The following is a 19,077-nucleotide window of genomic DNA, read 5'->3' as shown; positions in this document are numbered from 1 at the left end:
CACACACACACACACACACACACACACACACACACACACACACAAATTTAAACAATTTATGCACAAACATATGTATTCCAATCTCTAATTCATGGTCACATTTCCCTATTTGAATAATGTAATTGGCTCCATAATGCACCATAAGGCCTCCAAGGACATGTTCTGTACGTCTCTTAGTGGTCACGTCTGCAGGAAATCCATAAAATATATCTCTGATGCGATGCGCATACAGTAAACTACATGAATATCAATCAGCCTTCCCCCTCACCCATCCCCCTTGCTCTTCATTCATACTCTTCACCCCTCTCTCACTGTAATTGCTTTCTTTCAACTCTTCTTTTCTCTCCACTCCATCATTCCACCTGGCACCTCTTTCTTTTCATTTCTCAGGTTCAGGTATTCCGGAGATGAAGACGATCCTGCGGGGCGTGGTCCTGAAGGAGTACCTGACCTTTAAGACGTTTGTGGCCAAAGTCATTGGTCTGACCTGTGCTTTGGGCAGTGGGATGCCTCTGGGGAAGGAGGTAGAGGGTTGTATTTTTCCTTCATCTCCTCCCATCACAGTCTTCTTGGTTGTTACAAATTACACATGACGGATTGCTTGACTGTTTCCTGTTGGGAGGGTATAATCTTGCTTCTTCAAGTCTCATTAAAGTCATGGCTGGGAAAATAAATAAGTGATTTACTGCTAATAATACTTGCATTTCCCATTTGGGGGGTTATAAAGTTGTTTGAATCTGAGCAGGGTTTAATCACACAAGGTCTTTGAGTAATGCCCCTGAACTTGAGTGCATCGTGCTCCACGCAGTGATACAATGTGCTTTCAGTCTACTAACATCCTGATCTCTCTCTCTCTCCTCATCCTCTCTCTCAGGGACCCTTCGTTCATGTTGCCAGTCTGTGCGCCGCTCTCTTGAGCAAATTCATGGCTGCTCTGTTTGGTGGGATTTTCATGGTTAAAATGGTAACTACAATAAAAAAGGAATTCAGTTTCCACACCCACACACACACACACACACATACACACACACACACACACACACACACACACACACACACACACACACACACACACACACACACACTGACGCACAAATACAGACTTGTTTTGGGTGTTTGAACATGTGAAGCTCTTTAAAGATGATGTGTCTAACAGGAATATTCACCCAGAAATAAATGTAGAGATTAAAACATTATTGTTTCTTAATATAACAATCTTTAATCTTAAAATTTACCTTTGGCCTTTTATATATACATCCCAATTGTAACATATTATTATTATTATTATTATTATTATTATTATTATTGTTGTTGCTATTATTATTATTATTATTATTGTTATTATTATTATTCTTAGTAGTAGTATTATTATTATCTATGGTAAAATCTGGCGAAATGTGTGTTAACAGTTGGTGGTGCTCTCTATACTCATAATCATGTTTATTGGTTCATATCGGTCCTTGTTGATGTGAAAATGCAAAAATGTCTTCTAACTTAACAGTTCAAACTGAGTGACACTACAAGCCAACAACAACAACAACAACAACAACAACAACAACAACAACAACAACAACAAATTCTCAAATCTAACATCACATTACAGATAGCAGCTGTAAAGGAATAGTTCTACCATTTTAGGACATTTTGCTTTATGAGTGAGACGAGAGGATTGATATCACTTTCATGCCTGTGCTTTAAACAATGAATCCACTTAAGGTTACACTTCGATACATCTCTGGTCAGTCACACACTTCTCCTCATTGTCTGCCTCATCCAGAGGATTCTGGAGAGCTCAGTGAGGACTGGTCGTCGCCATGCTGGCAGTCCTGACTCCACTAGCTCCTGGCAAATCCAAAACTGGGCAAATACGTGGAGAGTCTGTGGACCTTTCACTCAAAGCAGCCATGCCGTTAATTATGAATAACTTTAAGCCTTAATATAATTAAAACGGGTGAGTTACATCAAAATTCAAACCCCGTCCTTGTAGGTTTGTGAAGCTGCAAGAACAACACAGAATCACAGTTGTTCTTTAAAAAGCCTTTGATGTTTCCTTGACTTTCTGCCATTCCCCAGGACACACTCTGACCTCCACTCATGTGAGACCACACCCTGGGCTTCTGTCCATTTCTGCTCTGGACATGTGCGCTGTGCTTCTCCTCCACGTACCGACAGCACCCGCATCGGCATCAGTACGGAGGAAGATAGACTGCAGTGACGTGGAGGAAGAAAAACTGCTGTCAGCACAGTTAGAAAGACTGAAAGTAGTCCAGGGGTCAACTTTGCAGCCGTTAAACATAATCAGTCTGGGAACATGTTAATTCACTTCACTGTGGAATCAAGACTGTGTTTGCTGAAGCTCATTCTCAGCTTGTTTGATTTTGTGTGGTTTGGATAATAAGTTGGATGTCTTCCAGGAGCGGAAATAAAAGGTAACCTCCACACTCTACATAGATTGCACTCACACATATTTCTGTCTTTTTTTCCTTCACCGTCACTGCTAAAGGACGAGCCCTTTGAGGGAAGCAAGGTATGAATGCACGAGTCAGATAGTTTCTTTATTGCCAGTTCCATCAACATTAATAATCCATGCTGTCCATTTCAGAAACTGAGATAGATTGATGCCTTTCCATTTGTCCGCGCTGTTGGATTCTGTTCAGTGAACCGTCACAGCGGGGCATCGATCTGTGCTGCCATTGCTTCTGTACAAACATCTCATCCCTACGAATTCAACACTCAATTCTGGGTTTTCAATTATGGCTTCCCATATCCCACCGCTCATATGTGTAATCTCATCGAATGGGTAAAGAAACAGCTGCAGCTTTACAGCAAAACTGTTGCATTTGTAAACAGTTGGTGACTTTTTGGTGGGTTGTTTTTCATGAGAAATGCATTTGTTGTGTATTGTGTGTCTGTGGCATTTGCACGCACATGTACTGTGTACCTGTTGGGATTTGAGCATATGTGTGTGTGTTTGCTTGAATGCGTGGCTCTGTGTACGTGTGTGTATGTCTATTTGTGTGTATATCTGATTCTTGTCGGACAGAACGAGCTGAGGAACACAGAGATGCTGTCGGCCGCCTGTGCAGTGGGTGTGGGCTGCTGCTTCGCCGCCCCTATTGGAGGTAAGACAACATGGCTGCAGCCTCTGATTGAATGCTATCTAATTATGGTTAGATAATTACAGGAGATAATTAGATGAGGAGAAAATTTACCCCGCTAGCAGTGCCAATCTTGGTCAGTCCTTCCATCTAACTGTGATTCAGAACAACATTCTGTATCTCAGCAACTATTTGTCAGATTAACATAAAATTTGGCACAAGTATTAGACCTTTGCACTTTACTGTTTTGATTCTCACAGCTCTCATAGTGTCGTCTCCCGTTGCAATAGGCAGCTGTTTTCAGTGAACTCATTTTCTTTAGATATAATACATTTCCTTCATACCTATCATTCCCTCTACCTGGCTCAACTACCCCAAATAGCACAGTGAAGGTAAAGGGGAAAATCCATATTTAAAACTGAAAACTCAAATAAATGATCCCAAAAAGTTACATATGACATTGGAAGAAAGTATTTTTAATATTTTTTGTATTTTAGTGGGAGAGAAGTGCACTCTATGCACAACTTTGAATTGTATTAAAGTATGATGTGAAGCTTTCTTGAGGCTCTTTTCTTAACACAACAGTTACAGTTTTAATTTAAATGACACATTGGCCAAAGAGTAATGAAAATACCAGTGTGTTGTTTTTCATTCCAACAACATTAAGCAGGATTTCAGACTGTAATGTGTGTTTCTATTCTGGTGTGCAGAGTAGAATCAATCACAGGAAGCATGTGAGGTGTTAGACAGTGTTTCGTTAACTCATTGTAAGGTGTGATACATGTTAAAGATGATGGCAGAGACGTGCTTGTAAATGTGGAAGACTTGAGAATTATGTGTTGATGTTGCCAAATGAAGCAGACGGGTGTACTGTAAAGATACGCTCTATTCTATTTGACGAAGATTAGATCGAGAAATGGCTATTTAAAACCTTTCTTAAATAAAGTGTGTGAGTGGGACTGTCTTATGAGTGTGTTTGGTTGTGTGTTGCAGGGGTGCTGTTCAGTATTGAGGTCACTTCAACGTTTTTTGCGGTGAGAAACTACTGGAGGGGCTTCTTTGCCGCCACCTTCAGTGCCTTCATATTCAGAGTGCTGGCAGTGTGGAACAAGGAGGAAGGTAAAAGTCCTTATTCCACCTTTTTTAATAACAGTTTTCTGTGTTTGTTTGTGACTTTACCCGTGCTTTAATGTTTCTTCTCTGTTGTCTGGACTGATGATAATTAAAATCTCTCATAAAATTACATGCCGTTCGAGCCTTACCTCCTGTACATATGTCAAAGTGTCCTTGGGCAAGACACTGAACCCCAGTCTGCTCTCCAGCCACGAGCCCAGATAAATGGGGAGGTTTGCATCAGTATAGAAAAGCCTTTGCCAAACACAGACCAGCAGATGAAACACTGTGGCATACAAGCTAATAGCTAGAAGAAAAAAAAAAGTTTTAATTCCACAAAATATGTGACTTTATGACCAAAAGAAGACAAGCGGTCAGACTTGTATTTTGCTTTGAGATCAATAGTCATACCCAAAAAGCAGCAGGGCACTGATTGCCTGACAGCTGGAAGCAGCCCTGCTATATATATATATGTGAGCTGCCATTTGGTTTTTTCATGCCCTGAAGAAGACTGTGAGTCAAAACGAGTAGGTGTTATTTATTAAAGGCTTTATAATCTTTGCAAAGCAATGTGCCTTGGTATTTTTTTGGGGGGGGTTATGACTTATTGATCACAAAGCAACATGCAAGTCTGACCTCTTCTCTTTTTTATTCTCATGCTATGTCCTTGGATCCAAAGAACACCTGTTTTTAGATACCTCTAGATCCCTAGATTCCTTTAGATACTGGCATTTGCTCCCGCTAGATACTTTACTTTGTGTTTATTAGCAGATATTTCACAACAGTATATCAATATAAACATTTATGTTGTGTTTAGTGTCGAGTCCCTTTCGAAAGTGTATTATATGTACATTTCTGTAACTGATGTATTGCTGCACCATCTGCACAGAGTGAGAACAATTTTCTTTTTTCCTCAGAGACCATCACTGCTCTCTTTAAGACCCGTTTCCGTCTGGACTTCCCGTTTGACCTTCAGGAGCTGCCAGCATTCGCCATCCTCGGGTGAGTGGGTTTCTCTGGACTGACGCCACATTAAACTGATCCCAGAGTAGTTTGGCGCCTGAGTTACTGAAGAGATCAGAGCTCTCTCTCTCTCTCTCTCTCTCTCTCTCTCTCTCTCTCTCTCTCTCTCTCTCTCTCTCTCTCTCCAGTCTCCTTCTAGTCACATTCACATTCCTGTTGAGAGTCTGAAGGTTGATTTGTATTCGATGAACGCGGCATGAAATTAACTTTTTACTTGGCTGATTATGAGTAAAAGCTGTAGAGAATAAACAAAAACAATAAATTAACAAGGGTTGGCTTCCTGTCACAGAGCCTCAGTAACTAACTTAATGGCAGAGAAAGTGTAGATGTATTTCAGAGGCAGCGTGATTCCTTTTCAGTGTTGCTGGCTTTGTTGTGTCCCAGGATGCTCTACTGTTTCTACACAGTGTGGTCTTTTCTGTTTGTAGGATTGCCTGTGGTTTTGGTGGCGCTCTGTTTGTCTACCTGAACCGGCTGATTGTGGAGTGCATGAGGAAACAGAAGACTATCAACAAGTTTCTCCTGAGGAAGTGAGTATCTGGCGCCTGACGTTACACAGAACTTTGACACTTTAGTGGATCAACATTTTGGGCAATGCACGCGTTGCTTTTAAGCCAAGACATAGATGAGAGCATAGATACCAGATTGTATGGTTAGCTTAGCTTAGCATAAAGACTGGAAACAGAGGGAAACCGCTAGCCTGACTCCGTCCGGTGGTAACAAAGTCTTCCTACCAGCACCTTTTAAAGCTTAATAATTAACACTTTATATTATGGGTGTTAAATCTGTACAAAAATAAAGTGTAAAAACAAGAAACTATGTTTTTTATGGTGATTATGACTGCGAGTCAAGAAATCTCCTCACATAACTTCCATAAAGCCACAACTCGTCCAGTTTTTTGTACCAATAAACTAGATAAGATATAATGTGATAATTAGTGAGCTTTACAGGTTCTGGTAAGTGGCTTTTGTCACCTTTGGACAGAATCAGGTCAGTGTTTGAGCTAAGCTAACTGGCTGCTCAATATGGACCAATATCTGGGACAAATACGAGATTCATTTTAATCTTATCTTAATCTTAACTCTCGGCAAGACAGCAAATCACTATATTTATGGAAGCCATGAGAGGCAAGTGAGAAAAATTGTTTTCGTAATTTAATCTACATAGTTGTATGTCCTGTATTTATGACTTAAGAACAGCATAATCTTTCAAATATATATTTTTTTAAATCTGTGAAATAAGGTGGGAAAAAAATTTTGGCAGGTTTTTCCTGGAAGGATAATTTAATAATACAAACATGGCGGCCACCATAGAAGAGGACCTGCTCTCTCTGTAGATAAAAATAGCTCATTCTAAGGTATATTATATACGAATGATAACATATCTATGAATATTATTTTCCATTTCTGCCAATAGACCCTCCTAAATGTTACACACCAGACCTTTCAGTTGTAAACACAAGAGATAAAACCATTCAGATTAAACTTCATGGATCACCAGAATTATTTTTCTCACTTGCTTCTAAATTTCCTTAAGTGTTGAATTATTTATTAAAAAACTCAAACATTCAGGATGAATCTACATGTGCCCTTAAACTTGTATTTAACATTAGCTTGTGTCTTATGTCAAAATGTTAATGTAGTATTGGGAAATCTAGGTAAAGTCCTTGTATGAATTGGGTCAGTTTCACACATCACAGCAAGCTATTTATGGTTCCTCCATCCTCACCACCCAGAAATCAAGTGTGTACATACAGTGTGACAGGCACACCCATTAATGACCCCGCAGTCCATCTTTTCCTGTCAGGCGCCTGGTGTTTCCCGCTCTCGTCACCCTGCTGATCTCCACACTCACGTTCCCTCCGGGCTTCGGGCAGTTCATGGCTGGACAGGTGAGAAAATACTTTTACGCTCTTCTGACAGTATGAAAGCATGCCTGGACTGTTGGTAGATGATTGATGGTGATTTTAAATGAAGTGAGAGTTGGTGTCAGGTTGCGGGTCTTTTTCTGCTCCTCTTATTTGAGTTGAAGTTGTTCGGCTGCAGAGAACATTGTCTTTACAGTGATCTATATCAGGAAACGTGGCAAAGAGCCTGTGTGTAGATCTTGGGGATTAAAATTAAAACCATTTAAACAAACAAACATTTTTTTAAAACAAATGCACCCATCAGAAAACTGGTAGTAATTGCCAGAGTGTTGGTAACATTTTATATTTAGGCTTTTCTACCCCATTGATGAGTTGCTAAAAACAAAACTTTCTAGATGCAACATTGCAGTATCTCTACAACAATAAAACCCGCAGACTCTGGTTCAGATTAAATGGATGTAGACACTTTGTGCTGCAAGTGGAAACATTTAAAAACTGACACCAAAGTGAAATGTACTTTGAGGTGTTTTAGGCAGAGATGCAGAGCACACAATTTTTGTGCTAGTGCTGCCTACCGCACTGCAAAACCGTCCTGCATAACAAGCCGTTTAGGTGTGGGTTGGGCTGAGAGAATAACTTTTTCCCCCCTATGCTGTCCTTGTTTTCAGACAGTGATGCTCATTTGTGGGGATATACAATATACACAAACAGAATAAGACAGGTTGCTGCAATGGTATCAAGAAAGTAAGACTGGTTTCTAGAAAAGTGGGTTGTGAAGCAGGTGAAATGATCTCACCCCGATTATTATTATTTTTTCACCCACTTGCTTTAGAAAATAAATAATAAACCCAAAATGACCAGTTGGAATCTTTGCAGTGCACATATTACAAAAAGGATTAAAGTAACACTATGTAAGATTTAGTATTTGCTGTGATTTTGCGCCCCCAGTTGCAATACCACTATCGTAAATATGACAATTTGTACACTTTCATTTGTTATAATTATATTACTTATGATCAAAGAAGCAAGTCAACAACTTTACTAACACAGCCAAACATTAAGCAAGTGCAACAACACAAGACATAGCAAGCCAGCTAATATGATTCAACAGCAAGAAAGCCTGGGACACGTAGTCTGTCAGGTATGGTGGCTAATAGGCAACAGTCAGATCACTTTTTCTCTTGTGTCGACCTGTCAGCTGACACAGCACGAGTCTCTGGTAGCGCTGTTCGACAACCGCACGTGGTGCCGTCAGGGTGTGGCGGAGGAGTTTGACTACATCAGCCACCACCATGCCTGGAAACACCCCCAGGTCAACGTCTTTATCACACTCATCCTCTTCATCATCATGAAGGTAGGCTTTAGACATATAGAGAATGTGAAGGGTTTGATTTTGTTTTTTTTATGATGTGTCACACAACACTTGTCTCTCTGTCTCAGTTCTGGATGTCCGCTGTGGCCACCACCATGCCTGTTCCATGCGGCGCCTTCATGCCAGTTTTTCTTATCGGTGAATAAAGTCTACTGTGTTTTCTAATGTTTCTCCTGCAGTGGTAAGAACCCCTTAAAATAACTTCATTTCATTGTATCTGTGTGTGACGGACAGGCGCTGCATTTGGCCGACTTGTTGGAGAAATCATGGCGACCATGTTTCCTGATGGCATACATGCTGACGGCAGCGTGTATCCCATAGTTCCTGGCGGTTATGCTGTAGTTGGTGAGTTGCTGTAAATCAGTTTTTTTTTATTTACACTGTACTTAAATTCACCATTTCGTATCTAATTTGCCTTGATAACAAATTTTCAGGTCACTTTTCCTCTCCCCTGTGTGACTGAAATTGACACCAGTGCAAAGCTGCAGCCATTTTTATCACCTCATACCAGCTCATAGAACGTGACTAATGAAAATTGAAAAGTAAAAAAGAAAACTGTTGAATACAAAATTGCCACTGGCGTGACTCAGTGGTTAGTGTGACAGGATGGCGTTAAATGTTATGAATTAGAATGACATCCTGCAGAAAATCTTGTTTGGATTTGCCATCTTCTACTAAATTCTCCTCTGATTAATAGCACAAACACAGATTTCTAATTTAACATCGCCCATTGAGCCGTCTAATTTTTAATTCCTGTTTAAAACATGCCTGATCAATCACGCTAAATCTCCCTCTATTAGCTGCAAGTGAATGGCTTTAAAGAGACTAGACAGAAAAAAAGATTTTTCTTAAATTCACTTACTCCTACGCAGGTGCTGCCGCGTTGTCTGGAGCAGTCACCCACACTGTATCCACAGCGGTCATAGTGTTTGAGCTGACTGGTCAGATCTCCCACATCCTGCCTGTGATGATCGCTGTGATCCTGGCCAACGCCGTGGCCCAGTCGCTGCAACCCTCGCTGTACGACTCCATCATCCGCATCAAGAAACTTCCTTATCTGCCTGAACTGGGCATGGGCCATCACGAGTGAGTCTTTGTGTGCTCAGGATGGAGTTGTTGACTTGTTTCTTTATTTTTTGGGGGGATTCTGTGCCTTCATGTGTTTTCAGTTTTGCCTCTTCTTCATCTCCTTTTTCCCCTCTTTTGTTTCCACAGTCCCTGCTTCCCCTTCTCAATAATTAACTTCTATCTTCTTCTTCCCTCCTCCATGTTTCAGGAAATATAATATCCGTGTGGAGGACATCATGGTCAGGGATGTGCGCTTCATCACCCTTAACTCTTCCTATCGGGACCTGCAGGAGATGCTGCTGACTGGTCAGCTCAAAACACTGGCCCTGGTGGAATCCAGAGGTAAGTACACAGCTTAAAAAGCATACAGAAAAAATCCATCTTGGGGTTCAACTTGATACTCGTTCAGCAATCCTTTAAAATTTCTGGACAAGGGGATTGTTTGATTGAAATATTTGAATGCTAGTGCCAATATAATAACGGCATTTCAGGACAGAAACTGAGGGTTCAAATGTTTCATTGCATTGCAATCAGCTGAAATGAGTTCACCCATTTGATAGCATTATTTTTTAAATATTATGACCAAAATTTTAAACCTACAGTGCGCTCAGTTGCCAGGTTATTGGGTACACCTACAGTAGCTAAAATGACTGCATAATAATAAAAGCATCGTGCAATAAATCCTACTTCATGAAGGTTGATCCTATTATCCCCACCCCACTTATATCAGTCAATGTGGATTAAATATTATAAACACATTCTGCTATAATGCAATAAAACAACAGCACCACAAACTACATCCTCCAAAATGATCATGCAGTTGAATCAACACCTTTCTAACACAACAAAAACTGACCTTTATAACCTTCATGAAGGGAGGATTTATTGCTGTATTGTTAGTTGTAGCGAGACGTACCTAATACATTTTCCTGCCTTCCTTCTCCTTCAGAGTCCATGATCCTGCTGGGATCCATTGAGCGGCTGCAGCTTCAGTCTCTGCTCTCTCTTCAGCTGGGCCGCCAGCGGAGGCTGGAATACCTCCGCCAGCTGGCCCAGGACAACGGCACCCAGGATCATCTGCCCAGCCTGACTACCGACAGCACACCCAGCTCCCCCTGCACCCACACCCACTCCAACACCTCGACCAACACCAACGCTCGGCAAGCGGTCCGCTTCCTGGTGAGCACCCAACAGGTGTGAGGCGTCCGGGGGCGCCAGGGATGGGGCGAAGTCTGGCTTGGGTTGGGGTTGTAGCGGTAGACTAAAAAGTGGATCAGGCACAGCATGTGAAGCATGTAGCAGTAGGTAAAGGCACAGATGAAGTTTTTGGACAGCTGTTGTGGTAAGTGTTTACAAACTGTATGTGTCCTTTATTTCTATATTTACATTAACACATGTCTTCTGTCTCTCTGTCGTCTGTGCCCTTACCTGTGCTGTCCTGTTTGTTTATGTGCATGTCATCGTATTTGTCTTTTCTGTGTGTTCTGGTGTGTGTGTGTGTGTGTGTGTGTGTGTGTGTGTCTGTGTCTCTGTCTGTGTGTGTTTGTGCGCTTGTGTCTGGCCTCCTCTGTTAATATATTCTCCATGTAGATCTCCACAGAGGAGTCTTCCTCCTTCAGTCCAGTGGTTACCAATGTCCAGCTTCCCCTGAAATCTGCCTTGAAAACTGTGTCGGCCATCAGCGACACAGAGACGCCAAATAGTATGTACTTTACACTGATGAAAAAACACCCACACATGCACACACAGAGAGAGAGAGAGAGAGAGAGAGGGAGAGAGAAAGAGAGAGAGAGAGAGAGAGAGAGAGAGAGAGAGAGAGAGAGAGAATCCAGATTTAATAGAAATTGACTTTTTATTTCTCTCCCCAAGGCTCTCAGACCCTCTCCTGTGCTGACCAAGACAAGGAGCTGCTGGAGGTGAGAAACAGAGAAGGATACAATAAGTGTGGGGGTGCAAGTGTACTGTATGAATGTGACGCGTATCGTATGCGTGGGTGTGTGTGCTCTCTCTGAGTCCACGCATATGCCGTCAACCTCCTCCTCCTCCTGCTGCTGACAGGCAGGATCCACCCACAGGCAGCAGGGTCTTCCTGTGTGATCTCACGCTATGGTCGTGGATTTTTGTTTTAAAACTTCTGTGAGTCATTGCCCCCTCACTACACAATGCACTCACTGCCAGTCAAATGCTTTTTGAACATCCTACATTTTAGCATTTTTGGTTAAGTTTTTTAAGGTAAGCATTACGGATAAAAAATGTTTTGTCTATCTTTAACCCCTTAAACATTATTCAAATCCTCAGAACAGTGGCGATTAATATATGTTAAGATCAGTTTTGGGGAAATGTATGTAAGGATATTTCCATTTGAGTCCAAACTGAAGTGCAGAAAATTACCAACTTCACTCTCAGTATGTCACTGCAGCTGGGTCCGAAATAACTGCATGGCGACGGACATAATGCCAAACTCGAGGCTTCAAAGCAGTACTCCACAAACCAATGGGTTATGATAGGCTCACACTTGTGTTTAACAGGTATAATGTTTCCCATGTTCACCATCTTAATTTAGGGTTTTAGGACAATTGCTAATTAGCACTAAACACAATACAGCTGAGGCAGATGGTAACAGAATTATTTTCCACAGGGATTTGTTCATAAACTAAAGTATTAACAAATAACTAATAATGGCGTTAGATGGAGAGTCGAAAGATCATCCTCAAGCATTTTTCAACAAAATTTTCACTCAGGCATTGATTTCAACCTTTGAAGCTATTTACGGAGACATTAAAAGAAAAACAAAAAACATTAAAGGGTGAAATTGCTTATCAAAAATGATAAAATATAACGTGCTCAAAAACCTTTTTTCTGGCAGTGCAGCTACAATCCAATGTTGTTTTAACATTGGGTTCCTCGTGCTGATTTTGTGCCCTCACCTTCATCTGTGGTGTAGTAATTATACCCTTTCAGCAACATTGTGCTCACATCATGGAGACTTCTCCCAGCAGAAGTCAGACCGGGATCCAATGTTGCCGTGACACCATGTAAGGGAGTAAAACTGTCCAGTTTCGCTGATGTTGTGTTAATGTTGTGCTGTGTTGATGCCTTCTCTCCCTGACTGGAAGAGCCCGGCTGGGCCGGCTCCTCCTGAAAAAAGAAAGCCCAAGCCCAAACGAGTGAGGATCTCCATGGCGGTAAGATTGTCTGCCGCCTAGAGACTGTTGCTTAGTAACCGTTGCCTTGCGACACACGCGTAGTGAGTGCTGGACCAAAATATTTGTGGTGCACCAACCAAAGCATTAGAGTGGCTTTGCAGAGAGAGCGAGAGAAAGTGTGTGTGAGAGAAAGTGGTAATTGTCTTTTCAACGTCAGTGTTGAACCAAATGTTTCCTCAGCTTTCACTCGAAACTGCTGTTAATGCTTGTTCTGTGTGTGACTGTGTGTTCTGGAAAATTTGTTTTGTGTTTTATTTTTAAGGTGCTTTTATTCTTAAAGTTAATGGTGTTATTGACGTTGTTGTTTCTGGGTACTGGATGCAATGTTGAGCAAGAAACCAAACGCTCACCTTTACCTCAGAAACTCCAGATATAAGTGATTCATTGGGTTACAGACCTCTGTGTAATGGGTATGCATTGGTACACTATTTATATTTAGTGTACAAATTGGAGGTTTGGTGTACACTCTTACTTTGTGTATAGAAACCTTTGTTTGTGTATACAAGAACAATGTATGTCTTACTCCATTTTTTTCTTTTAGGACTCTACTGAAGTGGAAGATTGCATGACCCCATCAGAGGTGAGACCCACACTAACAGAAAATATACAAAAAATCATTTTACAATTCAAAGTTTAAAAGTTTTATTGCCTTCTGATCATTCCCATTGCAGATAGCTGAGTGGGAGGAGCAGCAGCTTGATGAGCCGGTGGATTTCAAGAACTGCAAGATTGATCCAGCCCCTTTCCAGCTGGTGGAGCAAACATCCCTGCATAAGGTATCAATAAAAATCAGTATATCAATAAAGTCTTATCTCACCCTGACTAATAATAATAATAATAATAATAATAATAATACTGCATATTTACCTCTGAAATCTAGTGAAGTAAAGTATAAAGTAGCAGCATATCCGAGTGAATCTGAAATGTACTTAAAGGTCCAGTGTGAAACATGTAGGAGGATCAATTGACAGAAATGTAATATAATATTTCTAACTAGGTTTTCATTAGTGGATAATCACCTGAATATAGGAAACGTTTTTAAATTTTTCCTATGTTTTGTGGCCACCATTGTTTCTCCTTCATGTTTGGAAGGGGAGGGTGAAGCAAGAGAGTTGTAATCTGCAACTACACCACTAGATGCTAGGGATGGAGAGATTCACCGATTTGAATCGGTGGTCTGAGACAGACGTTTGGGATGCGAGTGCGGATACAACTGCCGGCTAAATGCGCAATGTATCTTTCTTTGTGTGTCTGCAACGGTAAAACCCATGGTTACATCGATTATTACATAGTTTATCTCCTCTGCACCCATGTTTTCGAGGCGCCTTGAACGCACCATCACTATCTTTTTGTGCGGCACCGCAGACGCAGTTAGTTAGTAAACAGAAAAAATGGAGGGAAGCGACACAACAGGTGAAGAGGAGATATTAAGCGTACCTTGGAAGACACACAATAGTGCAGGAGTAGTGTGGTCTTTGCACTTTGAAAAGAAAGACCTCTAGTTGATATACCTCAGTGTGAGTGATGTTTACAGTTGCTGTGGCTGTCAGTCAATAGTTTAATTTTTTACACTTACATTGGTAAGCAGTTGCAATTGTTTATTTTTGTTTAACTGTTATATTGTTGTATAAATCTCAATGATTTCTGCTCTCACTGCTCAGTTAGCCAACTAGAAGAGTGTCAGCTCAAGCACATCAGTCTGGCAGGCAGTAGTATGGGCATTGGACTATGATGAAGTTATTTGCACAATGCACATTGTTGATGTTGGGAAGTGTTTTGTAAAACATTGTGAAATTACAGACAGAGAAAACTATTAGTAAAAGGACCTGAGAAAAGGACTGTTTTTTTTTGGTTTGTTTTTTTTATTAAGAGGCCAAAAAATATTTGCCCGAAGACAATACATTTAGTATTGTATAAGTAGAGAATGAGATTAAAAACACATGTAATGAAAAAAATATTTTTTGTTTATGCTTTAGTGTTTATTAGGAATAAAACAATCCTCTGTCTGTACCATATTGAATTGCATCTTCTTTTTAAGTTGGATTTATTATTTATTATTATTATATCATATACATTAGAAACCAGATGTGGGCTGGTAAATTCTTTGTATTGTGTTGAATCGGTTTGAATCGCATCATGAATCGTATCGCATTGTATAAAGTCAAATCGTTGTCAAATCATTAATGAATCGCATTGCATCGTGAACAGAGGTGAATCGCATTGCATCATATCGGCAGGGGGCTCCACTGTATCGTTAATGTATCGTATCGCTGGCAGCGTATCGAGATGTGTATCGAATCGGCCACAGTGGTGGGGATTCACATCCCTACTAGATGCCACTAAATCCCCACACTGGACCTTTTAATTTAAATTACTTGAGTAAATGTACTTAGTAACATTGCACCGTATGTATGCAGCACACCTACATCCTCACCCTCTTTCTTCCAACTGGGAAGACAGAATGTGACACCCGCCTTCAGCACAGGCTGACCTTAAATGGTTTCAGTTTCACTTTCGTCCTGTGATTACATGCATGGTTGGTGCCTGAAGTGTAGTTTTCCCACTTTGACACAGTGACCATATCAAAAGGCAAAAAATATCATGTCTGATCCTGGTGTAAGAGTTTCCATAACCCTGATCCAAAATGCAAATTAAACCCCTCTCTGAGTCTGTATCCAGGCCATGACCCATCTCTCCTCCTCCGCAGACTCACACTATCTTCTCCCTGCTGGGTCTGGATCATGCCTATGTGACCAGCATGGGACGTCTGGTTGGAGTGGTTTCTCTCAAAGAGGTGAGCTTCCTTCCTTCCTTCTGATGTGATTTTATTTTTTGTTCTGTATCATTAATGCTTCCCTTTTCTCTGTCTTTACCTCTTTTTTTCCCTGCTGGCTGTGACTCTGTACCAGCTGCGGAAGGCCATAGAGGGCTCAGTGACAGTGACAGGAGTAAAAGTGCGCCCTCCGTTGGCCAGTTTCCGCGACTGTGGAAACAGCACAAGCGTATCCGAGGTAACCGAACTACACAAGCTGTGCATCCGCCACAGGGGGCTCTCGTTGCCACGGGAACCCAACCCTCCTGACGTGGAGGAGCAGCCAGATCTCGCGTACAAAGAGATCCCTGTCAACTTCTCGGACCAGTCGAATTTGCAGTTTGAAACCAGCCCCGGCGATGTCACAAACCAGTCGTCGGAGTCGGTGCTCCAGGAAAGCCCCTCGTTCACCGAGGAACAATCTGAGTTTACTTTTGACTGCAGCCCCTCCCACACTGAGGAATCAGAGCTGGCATGTGACTATGACCCCCCCACCCAAACTCCTGAGCCGGACGAAACAGAGCAAGAAGAACAGGGGAGTCCATCTCTGAACCAGGACCTATCAGAACCTGAGGGAGAGGGTATCCCCGCTCACACTGAGGATCAACCAAAATGATCCGAGGGGATTCATGCTGTCGCCTCATGAATGTTGACGTTTCTTACATTTGTAGAGGTCACCTCCAAGTCCAGCCTAGATACCCGTGTTTCTAATGTTGTTGTGGCGTGAGTGAGCGAGTGAGAGTGAGCGTGAGTAGGTGTGACATTTATTACTGTGTTACTGTGGAAATGCTCAGATAAAATGTGTCGTAATGGATAAAGCTGGTTTTATTCTATGTTTTTATTATTGTCTACAAATCCCATGAAAAGACGCAAAACAACAACAATGGGTTTGTCTGTTTCGGATGTCTGTGGCTCTGTCATTCCTGTTGAAGACGTAAATCTTTAAAGGGAAACTCCACCAATTTTACGCATCAAAGTCTGTTTACTTCAGGTGTTGGGTGGTACAACTGCATTATGTGAAATAAAATCATATAAAGGCCAACACTGTTATAGGAGTGCAATGATAAATCTCTTTTAAAAACAAGTAACAAATATATACTGTATCTTAATTGAGTTTGGAAGTTAATTGGAAACAGCAGTTAGCAAAACAATCTCACCACAAGGTCCATTTAATAGCAGTTTTTGGAGTTTCCGATCATATCACATGATGTTTATTAACAGATGGAGTTTGCTCAGTTGTTTGGGAATTGCAGATGTTAAAATACTTTAAGGGGTTCTTGTCCACGTTGGCTTAAAGGTTGAGATGAAACTGGGGAGTCCAAGGTCAAGAATGACCTTTCAAACTCAATTTCATGAGAACTAAACAAATAGACCTTCAGGCAAGATTATTTTGTCAATATAATATTTTCTTTTTTTGAAGGCCAGATAATTTCCTAAAACAGCTGGGTGCTATAGGTTATATTACTCAAAACCAGAATAAATCCATCTGGGTGGAGACTATTTTCATCTATTATTCTAGTGAGTATTTAAAGCACTCAGTCTATTTATGTGGGACATTGCTCATATTGTACAGTCTATTTATGTGGGACATTGCTCATATTGTGCGCAAATCCATCATGATGAAAGAACTTGTCACCCAGTGCAACGGCATGGCTCATTATTAAAAGTTAAATAATTTTCTAAAGCAGCTGACACTGTAGTTTCTAACAGGAGAAAATAATGAATTTGTTGGCGACAAGTTTCAGCTTCATCTTCAGGAATATCTCAACCAGCGCAACAACGTGGCTCATATGTGTCTTTAGGGGAATAAACTATAGCAGGCTTTATCTACAAACACAACACTAGGTTTTGATTTGGTACGAAAGGAAGAAAAACATAGAATATTTCCAGCTTCATCTTTTAGATGTGTTTGTGTATGTGTGTGAATGTTTGTGTGTGTGTGTGTGTGAGAGACACTTTTCGACACTTTCCTTGCCATGCTCAAATCTGGTCCGGATTCTTCAACATAATTTGAGTCTTCATGCCAAAATAACATCCTGTTAACATGACTTCAAACATTACAAGGAGAGAAATAAACCACAGGGAAAAATAAAAGGAGCAAATAATAATAGAGACGAAAGCACAGAAGAACAAAGACATGGTAAATTATTCTAATGAGCACATGATGGTATGAATAAAACTACCTATTCACTAGCACTGGACTAATACATCAGAGGGCCAGAATTAATGGCTAATAATATTAATAAGATATAGTGGTGTTGGTTATATGTTGGCTGATATGCAATAAATTTACAGTAATAATCACTAAAAGATGATTTAATAGCAACACTGTCATCACTAGTTTGTCCAGACTTCGTTGTTTACAACTCTGCAGTGTCACAACACGTCATTATCCGCATATATTTTTTATTTTACTACAAAATATTGGTGTCCATATCAGCCCACGAACATCCCCAATCAGCTGGGATCTACTGTTCACATGACGAAAAAGGCAGCTTCCAAAGGTCCACCAGGCTTAGTACAGGGCTCCAAATAATGATGAAGCACATTGTAAGTACCATGAGTATAATTTACTGCACATGTAGCCTTGTTTGGCTTTATAGGGGCTGATTCAATAAGGGCAATATAGTCTTGTCACTTGAACTGCCTCTACATTTTCCGCTATGTGAATTTACTGTGTTTAACGTGTTTCTAGCATGATAAAGGAACAACACTTGAGCTCCGGGTGAAAAGGAAGATACTGGCTGTTGTACAGAGCACACAAACAAACACACACACATACACACACACACACACACACACACACACACACACACACACACACACACTCTTATACGCACACATGTATGCGGCCTGTAGATATTAACACCGTGATATGTTACACGTATCTTAATCCAGCCTGGCCTCTAATGCAATGTTGAGCAAAGTGTGTGTGTGTGTGTGTGTGTGTGTGTGTGTGTGTGAGTCCTTGTTAACGACCTATAAAATGGATGTCAAGTAATTTAGCTTCATGCTACAATTTTCCGAGCCATATTTCAATCTTATGTGATATCATTAACAGCACACCGACTTGGGCTCATTTTTGTCTGTGTAAACATTTGTGCAACGATTTATTAACGTCCTAACTTTTTGTTTGCATATAGAATGTGAAGTAGTGCTCGCCATATAAGATAACGTATAAGGAATTAAATGTAGAGAGTGTATAAGCTAATTTGCAGCGTATCTAGTTAAGCAATAAGTCTGTAGTATCTCCCTTTATATGGCACTGGCCTGTATATGCTTTGTACATATGAAAATACACGGATGAGATCTACTTATATGCTATTGTACATAGGAGAATTATGCATTTGAAATCCAACAGCCATTGTTATTTTTCAGAGAACATGAAATTGTTTTTGTACATGAGTGAATGATTAAATTGAAAAAAACACAAACACCTTTAAAAGATAAGTTTAGAAGTTGTGTTTCTTTCCCATATGTTAAGTTTGTGTTTTTTGCAGAAGTAAAGAAAGACAATC

General features: G+C 40.7%; 1 protein-coding gene across 7 annotated transcripts in view; it reads left to right on the top strand.

Annotated features, from left to right (window-relative positions):
• The window catches only part of clcn2a (chloride channel, voltage-sensitive 2a), a 44,025-nt gene extending 25,016 nt beyond the window's left edge, over nucleotides 1-19,009 (top strand). For 4 of the 7 annotated variants that reach the window (XM_051412400.1, XM_051412388.1, XM_051412407.1 and 1 more), the window contains 21 exons: nucleotides 391-524; nucleotides 875-964; nucleotides 2,504-2,527; nucleotides 3,044-3,122; nucleotides 4,092-4,217; nucleotides 5,129-5,213; nucleotides 5,663-5,764; nucleotides 7,023-7,125; nucleotides 8,300-8,455; nucleotides 8,542-8,611; nucleotides 8,708-8,818; nucleotides 9,346-9,559; nucleotides 9,750-9,883; nucleotides 10,491-10,735; nucleotides 11,132-11,243; nucleotides 11,411-11,457; nucleotides 12,658-12,726; nucleotides 13,289-13,327; nucleotides 13,419-13,523; nucleotides 15,455-15,541; nucleotides 15,657-19,009. In XM_051412400.1, the coding sequence (XP_051268360.1) occupies nucleotides 391-524; nucleotides 875-964; nucleotides 2,504-2,527; nucleotides 3,044-3,122; nucleotides 4,092-4,217; nucleotides 5,129-5,213; nucleotides 5,663-5,764; nucleotides 7,023-7,125; nucleotides 8,300-8,455; nucleotides 8,542-8,611; nucleotides 8,708-8,818; nucleotides 9,346-9,559; nucleotides 9,750-9,883; nucleotides 10,491-10,735; nucleotides 11,132-11,243; nucleotides 11,411-11,457; nucleotides 12,658-12,726; nucleotides 13,289-13,327; nucleotides 13,419-13,523; nucleotides 15,455-15,541; nucleotides 15,657-16,175 (2,651 nt within the window). In that variant the 3' untranslated portion in view covers nucleotides 16,176-19,009. The remainder of the gene's footprint in view (nucleotides 1-390; nucleotides 525-874; nucleotides 965-2,503; nucleotides 2,528-3,043; nucleotides 3,123-4,091; nucleotides 4,218-5,128; nucleotides 5,214-5,662; nucleotides 5,765-7,022; nucleotides 7,126-8,299; nucleotides 8,456-8,541; nucleotides 8,612-8,707; nucleotides 8,819-9,345; nucleotides 9,560-9,749; nucleotides 9,884-10,490; nucleotides 10,736-11,131; nucleotides 11,244-11,410; nucleotides 11,458-12,657; nucleotides 12,727-13,288; nucleotides 13,328-13,418; nucleotides 13,524-15,454; nucleotides 15,542-15,656) is intronic. The other 3 variants (XM_051412399.1, XM_051412397.1, XM_051412417.1) reach the window with 3 other exon arrangements.
• The last annotated feature ends 68 nt before the right edge of the window (nucleotides 19,010-19,077 follow it).

This window comes from Dicentrarchus labrax, unplaced genomic scaffold, assembly GCF_905237075.1.
Source record: "Dicentrarchus labrax unplaced genomic scaffold, dlabrax2021, whole genome shotgun sequence".
NCBI lineage: Eukaryota > Metazoa > Chordata > Actinopteri > Moronidae > Dicentrarchus > Dicentrarchus labrax.
Note: the sequence above shows the minus strand (reverse complement) of the source record. Positions and strands in the feature narration are given on the sequence as shown.